Source organism: Thamnophis sirtalis, unplaced genomic scaffold (assembly GCF_051295495.1).
Source record: "Thamnophis sirtalis isolate CommonGarterSnake01/CBP01778 unplaced genomic scaffold, rThaSir2_p1.2 scaffold_4, whole genome shotgun sequence".
Taxonomy (NCBI): domain Eukaryota; kingdom Metazoa; phylum Chordata; class Lepidosauria; order Squamata; family Natricidae; genus Thamnophis; species Thamnophis sirtalis.
The window spans coordinates 108,985,547-109,002,405 of record NW_028261384.1 but is presented as its reverse complement, the minus strand read 5'-3'; the positions used below and the strand labels follow the sequence as shown (position 1 = coordinate 109,002,405).

The following is a 16,859-nucleotide window of genomic DNA, read 5'->3' as shown; positions in this document are numbered from 1 at the left end:
CCTTTGGATCAAAGGTGGGTTCCTACCTATTCGGTCCGGTACGGGCGAATAGGTAGTAACTCTAGCAGATACATGACCATATTGGTATGGTGTCATCTTGGTTTTCTGTTCTGCACATGCGCAGAACAATCTTGATGGAAAAATGTAATTTTCCCCTTTTTTACTGTGGTGCACATGTGCAGACTGTTTTAAGTCCTCTGGGATTGGGTGGCCTATAAATCGTATAAACAAATAAATCATATAAATAAATGCCACACTCACTCACCCCACCCAGTTACACCTAACCTCCTGGGTGGCTTCCCTGCCTAAGCTGCCCCATGGTGCCTCCCCTGTGCCACAACTGAGCTGCCTCTCCCTCCTGCCTACAGGTAAGTCTTTCTAGCCCACCCTATGGAGCTTGCTGCATCCCTCCCCATCCCCACCAGGCTCATAACCTTCCCTTCCCCTGCACCTTCCAGGATCCCCACCAGCCCCATTTTGGCTCCCAGCAGGCCCAAAATCGAGTATGGGGGGAACGGGTGGAGCAGGCCCATTTTGGCTCCCAGCAGGCTTCACAGAGGCCTGCTATGCCCAAAATAGAGCAGATGGGCAGGGTGGGCAGGCCAACTTTGGCTCTCACGAGGCCTTAGTGAGGCTGCTAGGCCCAAAACAGAGCAGGGGGGATTTAGGGAGGCCTGCTAGTCTAAGGTGACCAGATGTCCTGATTTTGGCTGGACAGTTACAATTTATAACAATTTGTCCCGTGTCCCGGGGCATTTTTTAAAAGTCCCAATTTTCTGGCTTCATGTTGAAAGCCAAGTGGATTTGCTTAAGAAATCCTAACCGGGGCAAGACAAAAGACACTCTGTCTAACCCCTCTCTATGTCTCAGTACTTTCATTGAAGATAAAACATTAAAGCAAGAAAACGGCCATTTTACTTACTTTTATAAGAAAAGATGACCCAGTATCATAGAGCTCCAGGAAATAATTTGGCTAGAGAAGTAGCGAGTGTTCCTTCCTGGATTTTCTGGAGGGAAGGGGCATGGAGGTTGAAGATCGGCTCGTGTGGGAAAAATGGTGAAATGTTTTTCTTTGAAAAATATTTCCCTGGGACTAATTTCACCATTCTAATTTGCTCAGTTCTTTGTATTAACATCTACATCATTTTGGATTGACTTGGAGTGCCTGCCTGCTGGTAAGTGAGCTGGGTTTTTTCCTTTTATTTTTTAATGTATTTTAAAATAATATTTTATTTATTGTGCATAGGATTTTTTAAAAGTTTTATTCTGTGTGGATTCTTTTTTTAAATTGTCTTAGACTATTTAAAAAAAGATTCTATCCAAAATAAATTGAAGTGAAACCATTTTTAAAAATTCTACGCACAATACTTTGAAATATATTGTGCATAGAATTTTTAAAAATAGTTTCTATGTGGAATAGTTTGAAATATTTTACTTCAATTTATTCTGTGCGGATTCTTTTTTAAAAATTGTCTTAAGACTATTTAAAAAAAGATTATATCCAAAATACAAAATACCAGCTGCAGTTATTCACTTAAGAACTGTGGCAAGAAAGGTGGTATAGTGACCAAAGTTACAATGGCATTGAAAATGTGACCATTTTTCACACTTAGTGACCATTTTCACACTTAGCGACCATTGCAGCATCCTCATGGTTACGTGATCAAAATTTTGATGTTTGGCAACAGTTACAATTTATATTTGTAAATTGTAGTTATGTTGAAATAAAAAAATATATTACAATACTATTTTTGCATTGTATGAAAATTTTTGTTGCTCCGTATAAATTTTTTAATCAAGCCCCCCCCCCCCCCCGGTCAAAGGTGTCCCTCTTTACCAATCTGAAAAGAGCCGAGGTGGTGCAGTGGTTAGGATGCAGTACTGCAGGCCACTTCAGCTGACTGTTATCTGCAGTTCAGCGGTTCAAATCTCACCGGCTCAAGGTTGTCTCAGCCTTCCATCCTTCCGAGGTGGGTGAAATTTGGACCGAGACTGTGAGGATGATATGCTGACTCTGTAAACTGTTTAGAGAGGGCTGAAAGCCCTATGAAGTAGTATATAAGTCTAACTGCTATTGCTATTGCTAAAATCTGGTCATCTTATGCTAGGCCCAAAACAGAGCAGGGGATGGGGGGCATTTTGGCTCCCAGCAGGTTTTAGGGAGGCTTGCTAGGCCCAAAATAGAGCAGCAGGGTGCTAGAAAGCCTCCCAGGAGCCCTCTGGAAATAAAAGCACGGGAACTTCAAGAGAGAAAGAAAAAAAATCCTTACCATTTGGGGATCCCCAAGTGCATGGAGCAAAGGTCTGCAAACCAGGCAACTTCAACTCCAAGAATTCAGTTCTGCTGGCTGGAGAATTCTGGGAGTTGAAGTCCACAAGTCTTAAAGTTGCCAAGTTTGAAGACCTATGGCATGGAGTTGAGAGCTTATTGAAAATGTGACTAGCTATCCTTACTCAGGCTAAGCTAATCAATAGCGGAAGAGAGGGAGGGAGGGAGGGAGGGAAGAGAGAAAAAGGGAAGGGAAAATGAATGTGATATGGACATGAACATTTAAAAATGTGTCAGAAATACCATTGACTGGTACTAATGGATGATACAGGTAGCTGCCAACGTCGTAGGTATCAATCAAGTATCTTCTTTGAATATATGATGTTCCTAGTAGTGTAGTTTTTGAAGTTCCTTGGGTGTTATTGCAGGAAGCTGCAATTTATTGATGTGTTTTGTAAAATTCTTGGAAATGGTACCAAGTGCCCCAATAACAATGGTATCACTGTTACATGTTTCCTCCATAGCAATATAGTTTCAATGGACAGGTTCCAATATTTCATGATTTTTTTCCAGTTCTTTAATTTCAACTCTGGTGTCTCCTGGTACAGCGATATCAATAAACTATATGCTTCAACCCTCATCAACTGTGATATCTGACATTTTGTGTTAGAAATGATGATCCATCTGTATTCAAAAGTCCCACAAGACTTATTATTTATTTATTTATTATTACTTTGCTAATGATTTTTACACAGTGTGCTTTGGAAGAGGATGTAACAGGGAAAATAGAATGCCTCTTTTTTATTGAGGCACCTCTTTTTAATCTGAAGTTCTCAAATGGAATGGTGAAACATGGATTTTTTTAGGAAAAAGAATAGAATTTAAAAAATTCTGCCAGATTCAGATTCTCTTTCTAGTCCAGTTGTCCAGTTGTTGTTTTTTTTAAAAAATCTTGTCTTACTGGTTGAATGGCAGATGCATGTGTGCTACCTTTTTTTGCATAACATTTAAAAAAATATTGAACATGTTGCTAGTGTACATTCTATAGAGATTTATTCAGCATTAGGAAATTAAAGCATATATTGAATAAAGAATCCTGTCATGTGCATAAAATATAGATTAAAGACTCTTACAACATTTCTTCTAGCCAATAACTAAATATAGCTGGAGATGCATAGTAAATGGATCCTAGAGTTTACATGTATATAAAATTTTTAAGGACATTTTCTTATGCTGAGATACATTGTTTGAGATATTTTAAAGGTTAACATATACCTTATTATAATTAGTTATTATTAATAATAATTATATTTGTGCTTTAAAATTTAAATAGAAATATTACCTATCATTAGAAGGAAAAAGAAGAGCATAATGAGGAAAAAGTTGGTGGAGTCTGTTACAATGAGAAAGGTGTATCATTGGAGGATTTTAAGGACCACATCATAGAGAGATCATTATAGTGACCACTAAAAGTTAACACACATTTGATGGCACATAGTCTGCCTTAGTGACATGCAGTGAGCTTTAGGGCTGGTGAGGCACTGACGTCATCACCCAAGATGCTGAGGAACAGAAACATTTTACATTTACAAAATATAAAAAAGTCATTTCAGTACTCCAACAGCATACAGGTAGTTCTCAACTTACAACTGTTAATTTAGTGACTATTCAAAGTTACACCACTGAAAAAAGTGACTTAAGATTATTTTTCACTTATGACCATTGCAACATCCCCATGGTCACATGATCAAAATTCAGATGCTTGGCAACTGGTTCATATTTATGATGGTTGCAGTGTCCTGGAGTCACGTGATCACTTTGTGCAACCATCTGACATTTTGCAACCTTCTGACAGTAGACAGGCAAAGTCAATGGAGGAAGCCAGATTCACTTTACAACCATGTTACTAACTTAACACCTGCAGTGATTCACTTAACAACTGCAATAAGAAAAGTCATAGAGTGGGGCAAAATCCACTTAACTGTCTTACTGTGCAAAATATTTATTTATTTATTTTATTTGTTTATTTATTTATTAGACTTATATAATGCTTCATAGGGCTTTCAGCCCTCTCTAAGCGGTTTACAATTTTTTTTAGCAAATTGAGTCAGCAACTTGCCCCCATAGTCCGGGTCCTCATTTCACCCACCTCGGAAGGATGGAAGGCTGAGTCGACCTTAAGCCAGTGAGATTTGAACCACTGAACTGCAGATCACAGTCAGCTAAAGTGGCCTGCAGTACTGCACCCTAACCACTGCACCACCTCGGCTCAAATAAAATTTTAGGTTCAATTGTGGTTATAGGTGAAGGACTACCTGTCTCCTATTAAAACACGACAAATGATCATCATGAAGGGAGGACTGTGACATCTTTGATCTTTTTGCAATTGCATAGAAAATGGCGAGAATTAATATTCTACTTCAGTTCCCACTTGGAAATGAACAGCTATCAGTAATAAAGTTTAGCAGGGAATGGCATACACTATTGAAAACATATCATCCCCTATAACTCTGGGTGGAAGTTTTGGAATATATTTAAATATATTAAATATTAATATATTAAATATTAATAATTAATTTGATATATGTTGCCTGCACAGGATTTTTGCATAATACAATGGAGGAGGAGGAGGAGGAGGAGGAGGAGGAGGAGGAGGAGGAGGAGGAGGAGGAGGAGGAGAAATGAAAGGCAAGGGGTGGAGAAGAATTCCTACTCTTTCTCTCAGTGTATCCCTCAGCAGTATGCTTAAAGCCCTCAATGGCAGGTAACTGTAATTCATGTCCAGGTCTGCTCAACCACCCTGCTTTGCACCCCAGGTATTATTTAATTTAATATTATTATTTCTATATATATAGAAAACAATGAAGAATAAACATGTTCCTCCTGGAGCTTGGGGGGCAACAGTCATCTCCACCTGTTACCAAAGAAACCTCAGACAGTTAAAAGGGAATAAGTGAAGCCTTAGCTCAGCATAAATGACTGGATTCTATTATTAGCCCACCTCGGATAATAAAGCTACATAACTATTGCCATTCACGCTTTGGCAGATGGGGGTGGGGGGTAACTTCTAACAAAATGCAGCAACCGAAGAAAAGCACTTGGGGTGAATAAACTTGTCCAGGGAGAGCCACGCGCTGCTATCGCCTTAGATTCCTCTCCTCCACACGGATACCTTTCCTCCCAGGCTCTCTACTGGCTACCTCGCCAGCTTCTTCTTTTGCCATGCAATTTCCCAGCATGGCAAAATACTTTCTTTTCCCTTCACCTTCCAGCCCGCCAAGAAGCGCCAGATCTGAGCCAATCCACCATTTCAGCTTGCCCCGGGCCACAGGGAAACCTCAGTAGCGGAAAGCACTTTCTTTCACTTGCGGTGGAGCTCAGGCATTTTGTCCTCTCCCCTAACACCCCACTGACTAACCCATCTATTTGTTGGAAGCTTTGGTAGGCTCTCAACACCCCCCCCCCCAATCTTCCTCTTTTTGCAATTCATGCAAGATTAACTCAACAGAGAAGACTCAATCCAAATGGCAACTGGCATTGTATTTATTAAAGAAGAAGAAAAGGAAATCTAAAGGAAAAGAGGGAGCGTGGGGTGGAGATGGGGGGGGCATCAGAAACAGAGAAAGAGAGGAGGAAGAGCGGGCACAACGCTGCAGCTTTAAACAGAATGACAGAGTTGGAAGGGAAGAGACCAATGACCATACTGGACTCATCACTTACTCTGCTGCCACTGAATCAAAGGAAGAACCAGCACCCTCTACTATGAGGCAGGAGAACTGCATGCCTCACCTACCTCTGTACTTTTTAGGCTTTTAACCCTTGCTTAGCTCTGCTAAAACACCTAAAAAGTCAGATTAGATAAAGCACACAGTTCTCCTGCCTCATAGTAGAGGGAGCTTTTTTAGAGGCTTTTTTAAACAGTTAAGCAGAGACATCCACTGTGAGGCAGCAGATAGCTAGCCTCACCTCAGCACTCACCTTTTTCCTTTTACATTTTTTTTTCTTTTCATGATGGGAGTGGTGAGGCTGTGCATCCCCTGCCTCATCTGACTGCACATCACTGGTCTGCCTGCCTGCCTGCCTGCCTGCCTGCCTGCCTGCCTGCCTGCCTGCCTGCCTGCCTGCCTGCCTGCCTTTCTTTCTTTCTATCTATCTATCTATCTATCTATCTATCTATCTATCTATCTATCTATCTATCTATCTATCTATCTATCTATCATCTATCTATCTATCTATCTATCTACCTATCTATCTATCTATCTATCTATCATTTAACATCCATCATCTATTTTTATCATCTATCTACATGAAAGTAATACACACCACTACACCTTATTTTCTTTCATAGTGTCACTTTAATAGACCAAATGGTAATGTTCCAATTATGTCAGGAATTCAAAGAAGAGGAGTCTGTTAAGCAGGATATCTCCAGGTGAAAGAGCCTGAGAGACAGACAGCTAAAGACTATCCTGTAGAATTGTACTACCCATTCTGATGACTATATATAAAACATTATGTTTCTGCAGAAGGTGTGTAGAGGAGGTGATTGAAATCACATTAGTCATGATCTGAGTGACAATGTTGAATCACTAAATTAAGGGGAAAAGAAAAATGTCATAAAGATGTCATTCTGTGTGCTCTAGAACCTTGCTTTAAAGCACCATGATTACAAGAAATAAACATACTCTAATTCACTATTACAGAATGCAAAATGTGGTCTTGAATTTGACATTCTGAACCATGTTATATTTCATTACAATTCCAGAGTTAAATTCCTGTTTGATTATAGAACAAATATTTCTTTGCAAATACAATGAACAAGAAAATATGTACAAAATAATAAAGTTATTTTCTAAAGCAATACACAGGGGAAAATAATACTTTCTTTTTATTAAAATATGAGAAAAAAGAAACAGATACCACATGTCTGAAGAAACCAAAGACAATTTTCAATGTCCAAATAACTAATACAGCTTTTACTATCTCATTGATATGCAGAGAACACTTGAACAATTGTTGAAAAGTTACTTATCTAGATTCCATCACAACAGACAATGTTCTTAATTTCTCTTCCCAAAAGTCACATAAAAAGTGAAGCTAGAGAGTTTCAAAGCTAAAGAGCTTGATCAGTTTACATCAACTCATGAAAACAAAACTTCTTCTCCCTAAAGTCCTTCTCAGAGCTTTTTTGACATCTTTGTTTCTGAGACTATAGATGAGGGGATTCAACATTGGGATAACTAAAGTGTAGAATACTGACACAATTTTACTCTGTAAAGGGGAAGATATGGATGCTGGTTGAGCATAAATGAAGAAAACAGTCCCATAAAAGATGACTACAGCTGTTATGTGAGATGCACAGGTAGAAAAAGCTTTCTGCCTGCCATCTGCTGAACGCATCTTGAGAATGGTAGAAAGTATATAAGCATAGGAAGTGAATATAACTCCTGTAGTAATGGCAATGATAACATTGCAGAGAGAGAACATCACAGCTTCATTGATATATGTATTTGTCATAGCAGCATTCATGACAGCAGGGACATCACAGAAGAAATGGTTGATCTTGCTATGATTGCAAAATCTGAGATGGAAAGAAACAGTAGTCTGTATCACACCATTGGCACAACCACATATGTAAGAAGATGCCACCAAACGATGACAAGAAGTCATTGACATCTTTAATGGATAAAGGAGTGGATAGCAAATGGCAATGAAGCGGTCATAGGCCATGACAGCTAAAAGAAAACCTTCTGTGGTAACAAAAATGGTGAAGAACATCAACTGGGCCACACAGCCCTCATATGAAATGACATTTTTTTTCTCAAAGAAATTTGCTAGAGCTTTTGGAGCAATGGCAGAAGAGTAACAGAGGTCCAGGAAGGATAGATTCCTGATGAAGTAATACATTGGTGTATGAAGCTGAGGATCAACATTTATGATTGTGATCATACCACCATTTCCAATCACAGTGGTGATGTATAATATCAGAAAAATAATAAAAAATGTTATTTCCAACTTCGGTTGGTCTCTGAAACCCACCAGGATGAACTCAGTAACTATGCTACAATTCTCCATGATATGTACCTAAAATAAAAAGACACATAACAAACATCATACCATGCTTCCAATTTTCCAGAGGAATTAGCAAAAATTACACAAACTCAAATTGATAAGCATCTTAAAAAAGAGTTAAATTCAGAATCAGTGTGAATTTCTATAAATGCTCATTTTGGCATGGGACATTCAAAGAGATTGCATTTTAAGTTAATTGTGCTTACATTGTTTACTTAAACATAAATACATACCCATCCTTTCCTAACATTTATTGTTTGAAGCTACATAACGTCTTAAATATATATTGTCAAGATCTCATTTGGCTGGTATAGTCACCTTATGGTTTTTTTATTATTATTTCATTGCAATGTCTATTATGAAAAATCTCTTTAAGTGCAATTATATAAACTTAATATCCTTTCCCTGACCCATTAATTCAATACTTATTTAAAACAAACAACTCCCCACCCACCCCCAAACAATTCTATGAAAATATGGTATTTTATCCAAATTTTAACCGTGCTTGTTTCTTTTAGAATATTGTGTATTTTAAAATATTTTTATAATAGCTGTATTATTATTATTATTCTCATCTTTTCTACTACCTTCTCCTGTTGGTTACATTATATGATTTCATTATTTGTTGTTTGCATGTACACTGAAAACTTATGCACCAGAGAAAATTCTTTGCATGAACAATCACACTTTATTTATTCTATTCTGTTCTGTTCTGTTCTGTTCTGCTCTGCTCTGCTCTGCTCTGCTCTGCTCTGCTCTGCTCTGCTCTGCTCTGCTCTGCTCTGCTCTGCTCTGCTCTGCTCTACTCTACTCTACTCCATTCCACTCCACTCCACTCCACTCCACTCCACTCCATTCCATTTCAATTTACTTATTATTTTTTGAATAACTTTTCTGCAAAGGTGCCAAGACAACCCCATTAAATATTAAAAAACCAGTAATTCTGCTGCCTGTCAACGCAGACACAAACTATAATGTCTAACAGCAAAACAAAATTAAGGGTTTTAATACTGTTTCTAAAAATCAAAACATCCAAGAGGCTGAAAATAACTACAGCTCTGACAGAAATGATGTTGACTGTTAAGAAGATGACATTTTAATCACCTATCCATTTTGTCATGGAAATTTGATGTTGATCACTCACCATAATAAAAACTATTATATTTATTATTGTATTGTTATAATTATTATGATTATGTATAAAACAGTAAGAAGTCACAGCTGCTAGTTTACTAGAACAACTGCTACTATTATTATTTAAGATTTAATCTTCAATTTGATTCACAGTATGAGACTGGTAAAAACTTAACATTTCAAGTTCTAACCAAGGACCTAAGAGCTGTTAAGGTAATGTCTGAGTATATAGGCAGTTCCAAGTAAGGTGGTTTTTTGAAAAAACAGAATATTCAAGTCTAATAAGTTCAAAATTTCCATGTATCTAAGCAATGTTTTAGATATTACTTCAATGGTTCCTATAACGATTAGTACGACAATTGTTTTCTTCCTCTTATTGTTATGGTTGTTGTTGTTATTGTTATTATTGTTATTATCATTGTTATAGATTTTGAAGTTGAAAACAAGATATTAAATTATAAAGGTTTATTTACACACATATGTACCATAAATTGTTGAAAGTTCTTAAAATATCACTATTCTTAAGTCACCCTAAATCAATTTTAATGGTGTTATTTTTTTTTAGATCAATTTCTCTATTTTTACATTATATTTAGGAGCTATTTTGCTCTCATACTATAAAAAAAGAGAAAGCTTGTTTGTGGTTGGAAATCAATCAGATTCTAGTACAACATATAAACCAACAGGCCAGATACTTATATGGTGCTTTCTTTGGCAGCACATATGCTACAATTAGAAGAACACAGAGAAGGATATGCTTAGGTAGAGCTACAAAATGAGATCAACTTACCACAACACAGGCAAACTGCAAATCCAGCACTATCATACATTTAGCAAGGATTTATCATAGAAATATTATATAGCAGGGGAATAGTTTATTCTCCATAGTATTATTACATTCATTTCTACCAGCTATCTAAAAAAAGTATGTGTAGTGCATGACGTGCAACTTCAGATGGGTATATCTAGCTGCTATCATAATTTTAAAAAGATGTCCAATATATTTTTATAAGCATTAAAGAAAATGTAATTTTTGGTCTCTTTTTGTTCAGTCTACTAAATTCCAGAAGAAAGAATTCATTAGAAAGCAAATATTATAGTTGCTATGGATATATCATTGGAAGATCTGAAGAGTCAAACTGGGAATTGCTAATCTTAAAAAAAAATGACTGTAAAAAGTCAGCACTGACTTGAAAGCAGTGAGTCAGTTAGTCAGTGAATGATCAGTGAGTCCATCAGTTAATCTTGATCTATTACAGGAAGCTTTCAAAAAGAGATTGGACAACCATTTGTTCAAAATGGTATAGAATCTTCTACTTGAGCAAGGGATTGGACTAGAAGACTTCCAAGACCTCTTCAATCTCTATTATTCTATGCTATATATTATATCTCCCAAAACATCCTAAAACACCCATATTTCTTTCTTAGTCTGACCTATAGCAAACCCCTTTGAAAATAAATTTGAAAGTTTTATTCTCAGAGGAACAATAATGCATTTAAAATAAAAGCTACAAGTACTCATATTTTAGACTAATTGTAAGAAAATCTAGCTCTCTTGAAATGTCTATAATGCTGGGAGTGGAAAGAGAACATTCACACTCAAAGCTGAGTGATTTCAATTACAGTGGCAATGGATATATCATTATGAAATCCAAAGGTAAATTTGGAGTTAGATAATCTTGAAAAAGGTCTATTGGGGTTGCAGAAAATCAGCACTGACTTGATGACATGAATGAATCCATCCATCCATCAGTCAATCAATCAATGCCTTGCTAAGTTTCAGAAATTTCACCTCAAAACATGCTGGGCTTATTTCACCCAATTTTTACAGCAATATCAAGAATAGTCATAGCAGCATGATTATTTTCTGATCCTTTTATATTATGTTTTTAAAAAAGTATTTTAAAAATACTCAAGGTTGTAAACCCCATGCCTTAATGTAATCATTATTAATTCCACTGCTGTAAAACTGTTGATTCAGTGGGTAATTTTCTTGGTGGTGAAAATTTTAGAGCCATTGTGGTGCAGCGGTTAGAATGCAGTATTGCAGGCTAATTCTGCTGACTGATGAGAGCCAACACCGGTTCAAGGTTGACTCAGCCTTCCATCCTCCTGAGGTCAGTAAAATGAGGACCCAGATTATTAGGAGCAATATGCTGACTCTGTAAACCACTTACAGAAGGCTATACAGCACTGTGAAATGGTATTTTAGCATCTCTCTCTGTGCCAAATATACAGTTTCTTTGGTCCTCCCAAAACATTCCATTTTCCTTGTGAGCAAATGGAATCCTACCTGGGAAGAATTTACAGGGAAAAAAAGCTTTGTTCTTTCTCACTTTTACTTCATTCTTATTTACAATGTACTTTTATTTGTTTGTTTCTTTAGTCCACTCCTTTACATTTTTTTCTTTTAATCGTCCTATCCAGTCAGGTTAATCTTCTGATTTTTATTCTTCCCCTTACCAGAATATGTCTCTTTTATACTCCAGTGCTTTCTATACCTTTCCATGAGTATTTATTAGGCATTTGTTTTATTTATTTATTAAACAAATTTATATTGCTTCCAAACACAATGACTTGGAGAAGTTTAGAAAATTAAAAATTCATAATACAAAAGCCCATATATCCCCTACTCCCATGGTGGCAAAATATGCCTTCAAGCCAACCATTTGATCAACTCTGTAGGAATCTGGAAATGGTACACAACTCAAATTTGTGCAAAGGCCCTCCTGGCCATGACTGCCAGTTGTTCCTTAAGCAGCAGTTGTGAGCTCAGGAGAATCACCAAATCACCAGGCAGTTCTGGAGCAGTGTGATCCCATACATGACCAAATATAGCAATTCTTTAAAAACCAAAGAGTCACTAATCCCAAGCTACTCTATCTTGTTCAGTTTCATCATATTTCTCCCCATTCAGACCTAAGCAAACTCCAGGTACAAAGAAAGGGCATATGTAGCATAACTCACCATGTTTATATATTATTAGTATGCTGATACTTGGTTGCGCTTCTCTAAGCACAACCAAGTATCAGCATACTAATAATATTTCATTCAGCGGTAACAAATGTAGCTTCATGTTAAACAGGAGTATAGAAAGCATTGAACCCTGAAGTATATGTAAAGCAGGGATTCCAGGTCATACTTCTCACTCTCAATCCACACAAACTGAAAACAACCTTTGAAATCTACCAGACTTACTTCTTTTGAATGAAACTCAGAATAAAGGTTTATTAAAATACATGTTTGAGGTGTATGTGTGTTCCTGTGTAATAATTATTTCAGAAAATTCAGCATCTAATAAATGAAATGAAATAGTGCCATACATAAACTTCAACAGCAATTCAAATGTTAACAAAGATACATTAGAAGCTAGGTATCAATTTTCCTTAATTGTCGGGTCAGAGCTTCTTTAACCTCTCTGTTTCTCAAACTGTAGATTATGGGGTTTAACATTGGGATGACAACTGTATAAAATAGTGATGCAACTTTTCCTTGACTGGGGGAAGACAAAGCCCCAGGTTGTGCATACATAAAAAAAACTGTCCCAAAAAATAAGCTGACTGCCATCAAATGGGATGTACAAGTTGAGAAAGCTTTTTGTTTTCCTTTGACAGATGGTATATTTATTATAGTACTAATAATACAAACATAGGATACTAGGACTACTATAGCTGTGGTCACAATGATAAAGCCACACACTGAAAACAGCACTAGTTCATTCATAAAAGTGACTGAGCAGGAGATCTTCATGACAGCTGGGACATCGCAAAAGAAGTGGTCAATTACAAGTGAGTCACAAAATGACAATTTGAATGTAAAACCAGTCTGTATGCAGCAGTTGATACAGCCAAAAAAGTAAGAGATGGATAGAAGGCAAGCACACCTTTTCTTTGACATGATGACATGATACAGCAATGGACTGCAGATGGCAATGAATCGGTCATATGCCATTACAGCCAAGAAAAAGGCCTCTGTGGTTCCAAACAATGAAAAGAAGAACATCTGAGTTGCACAACCACTGTAAGAAATGGTCTTATTTCCAGTTATAAAACTAAACATAGCTTTTGGAGTGATGACGGAAGAGTAGCAAATATCTAAAAAAGACAGGTTTTTAAGGAAGAAATACATAGGGCTACGAAGTTGGGCATCAACAGTTGTAATTATGATGAGGCCCATGTTCCCCACTAGGGTGATGATGTATATTACTAAAAAGAGAAAGAAAAGAGATATGCGCACCATTGGTCGATTGTTAAATCCAAATAATATAAATTCTGTCACTGCAGTATGATTTTTCATTTTTTATTTATTGTTAGAGGTCTTCTCAGGATGAACAGTCATCTACCGATATTTTTGTGAAAGTTAAAAATTAGTGTTCTAGTATACAATTGCCTTTGTACTACATGTGAAAGTCTGAAGAGGTCATTATTAGCATGCATGTGAAATAAAAGCTGTTTGTGAAATTCTGCAAGCAGAAACCTGAAAAAGATACATATTAATTAATACTAATATTACTGCCATTATAGCGCATAATGTATAAGAATCTGAAAACTGATAAGAGAAGAGAGCCATCAATCAGGAACATATCCTGTTAATGTTTTGGTGGCATCCAAACCATTCAGTCTTCTGGAGTTGAACAGTATAGAAACCTAATAAAGATATGGAACAAGAATGAATACAAATCTGAAATTAAACTTGACATTAAAAGTGTTATATAGATAAATGGATTTCTTTATCAAATACTAAAAAAAAAATGCTTCCAGTATGGGGAAGCAAAAGAATTAACCCTTTTTTTCTTAGAAAGCAAAAATATAACTGTCAATGTTAGAAATTCTAAATAAAAATGGAAAAATGATATAAGCAAGTGATCAGAGCTGTATTATTAGGATGGTCATCACAAATGACTACACCACAGAGTTAGAAGGGACATATAGTATTTAAAAATAAATAAAATTATTTTGTAGTGTGTTGAAGTTCAAAACTTTAAAAATATTAAAGGTAACATCACAGGTTGTAAACTGTTTCAGGTTTTTGTTTGTAACAGCTTACCTTTTGAAATAATACCTTTAACATGATAAAACAACTTCTATCAATCCCAGGTCCTTAGGAAGGACTGAGTAAGTGGATAAAAATGTTAAATCCAATCTAAATTCATTGTTTGACCAACTATAATTCAATTTCAAAAAGCTATGTACCTGAATTACAAAAAAAAAATTGCATTGCTTGAATCCACATAGATATCCTAGTTTTTGGGGAAGAATTTGTTATATATGAAATCCAACCTAGCTAAAAAACTAAAAGCTGTGATTTCACATGTTGTAATTGTAATGATAATAACAGTATAAATAAGAGTTCTATAGTCTTTTATAGACATTTATATATCACATATTGCCATGAACTAGAACATTTCCTACTCTCTAGCTATAGAACATAAATTCCAGTTTCTAGTGAGAGCAAAAATCTTATTTGTCAGAATGTATTGAATGATGTAATTACTTATGGACTCCTTCCTTCCTTCCTTCCTTCCTTCCTTCCTTCCTTCCTTCCTTCCTTCCTTCCTTCCTTCCTTCCTTCCTCACTCCTATTATCAATGCAGCTGATAGTAAGAAATGGTGCAAAAATGAAATTAGTATTAGCTATTAGTATTCATGGTCATTGATATGTGTCAGCAGTGTCAAAGAGAAATCTCATGTGAATACATGAAAATTATATTACACAAACGAAAGGGGTGGGGACCCAAAAATCTTGTGATTTGTTATGGCATGTTTTATGCTTGGCATTTTAAACCACTTATATGGTCAAATTTCTTGAATTATTTAATTTATGATACAAATTCCCTTTTCCAAAATTTATTCCTAGTTTAAACATGAACTTTTTAAAAATATTGTTAATTTAACTCATATAGTGCTGCAATATTTGTAAAATACTCAAACATTGCTGTTATTTGCTTGTTTAATAAACTACACACAAAACCATCTCTACCTATATCATTTCTTTATTATTCTGTATGCATAAATTGATTTTGCTACACTGTTGTAATGCTTTTAGCTTTGCAAGTTAGCTTTATAGTTAATTTTAGTCAGTTTTATGGTAGCTACTTCAGCAGAAGTTTGAAAAACTGCAATCAGTTATGAAAGCAAACACTGTCTCAACTGCTGTCTAAAAATTTAGTCATCAAGTCATAGTCACCAAAATTGGGAAGTTAGCAGATAAAAATGCACACAATTGCCATCCTAACATTTTCTTTTGCTGCTAATTTAGTGAAACAGGACTTGAACTGTCTGTTATTGTAGAGAAAACCAACCTCACTGTATCTTTGCTGGATTTGTTCTTGTTGCCATTGCTGCTGCTGTTTATTTTCAGTAACTATTAAATTTAATTTTATTAGTTATTTTACTCCTGTGGTGAATTTCTGCTAAACTTATTGATGTCATGTTTTAATTTATTGAAAAGGTATTTCCTGTTTTATACATTTTGGTTGTAAAGCATTTGAGTTACAATGTAAACAGCGAGGATATAAACTCAATTAATACATTAATTCCAATGTTAAAGTCCTGCATCTGAAATGAAAAGCTTTTGAAATGCACAAAAAGCTTTTTGCACACATTTTGGATATTGAATTACTGAACTAAATGAACTCATCTAGAAACTCCTCTCACTTTCTTAAGATAAATTTTCAGCTTCAGTATTTTTACTCACCTTTCAGAACTGGAAATAGAACAAACTTGCAATGTTGCTTTTCTGATTTAACATGATTACTTCATCAGTCTATGAAGCAAATGTATTATGCCAATCTTTTTTTTTTATTCTTTTCTGGGTTCAAATATAACACATTTATGAACAATTACACCTGAGGCCCAATATTAGACATGATCCCTTGAGTTTAATCTACTTATAAATTATACAAATCTAAATGAAAATTATTTGTTGGCTAATCCTAATGGCTGCTTCATGTATATACTTCACAAAATTTTAAATATGGCTTCTATTTTTAACTTTCCAAAACTAGCACTCTTAATAACAGACTCACAAAAAAACTACTGATTCTTCCAAAGTGCTTCCTGGAGAATCTATGCTATTAGGTTCAAACAACAAAATCCCATTATTTCCATTAGAGTAATTGGAAAAATCTTTTTGAATTCATAATTAGTATTTCTTTAATATTATTAAATATTATTAATATATTATTGCACTTGGACCCAACTGCTTATTGTTTTCATTTTTGTTATTATCATTACTGTTATTGATCTTGTTATGTTTCACACAAGCATGTTGCAAAAGCACCTTGATTAAAATATAAAACAAGTTTTTTATTTTATTAAGCATTTACTAATATATCTCAATCTAGCCATAATAGTCTGCAACAGGGGTGTCAAACTCAAGGTCT

At 35.6% G+C, this 16,859-nt stretch overlaps 2 protein-coding genes across 2 annotated transcripts; both read right to left on the bottom strand.

The window, feature by feature from the left end:
• Positions 1–7,405: 7,405 nt before the first annotated feature.
• On the bottom strand, positions 7,406–8,344 carry LOC106547785 (olfactory receptor OR9H1-like). Its single transcript, XM_014065042.2, has one exon. The coding sequence runs from the start codon at positions 8,342–8,344 to the stop codon at positions 7,406–7,408; it is 939 nt and encodes a 312-aa protein (XP_013920517.1).
• A 4,500-nt stretch (positions 8,345–12,844) lies between these two features.
• LOC106547809 (olfactory receptor OR9H1-like) lies at positions 12,845–13,771 on the bottom strand. Its single transcript, XM_014065067.2, has one exon. It carries the CDS (start codon positions 13,769–13,771, stop codon positions 12,845–12,847), a length of 927 nt encoding a protein of 308 aa, XP_013920542.2.
• Between the last annotated feature and the right edge of the window lie 3,088 nt (positions 13,772–16,859).

Coding starts and splice junctions, on each gene's coding strand:
- LOC106547785 (XM_014065042.2), bottom strand. CDS start 8,344: ATGGAGAATTGTAGCATAGTTACTGAGTTCATCCTGGTGGGTTTCAGA.
- LOC106547809 (XM_014065067.2), bottom strand. CDS start 13,771: ATGAAAAATCATACTGCAGTGACAGAATTTATATTATTTGGATTTAAC.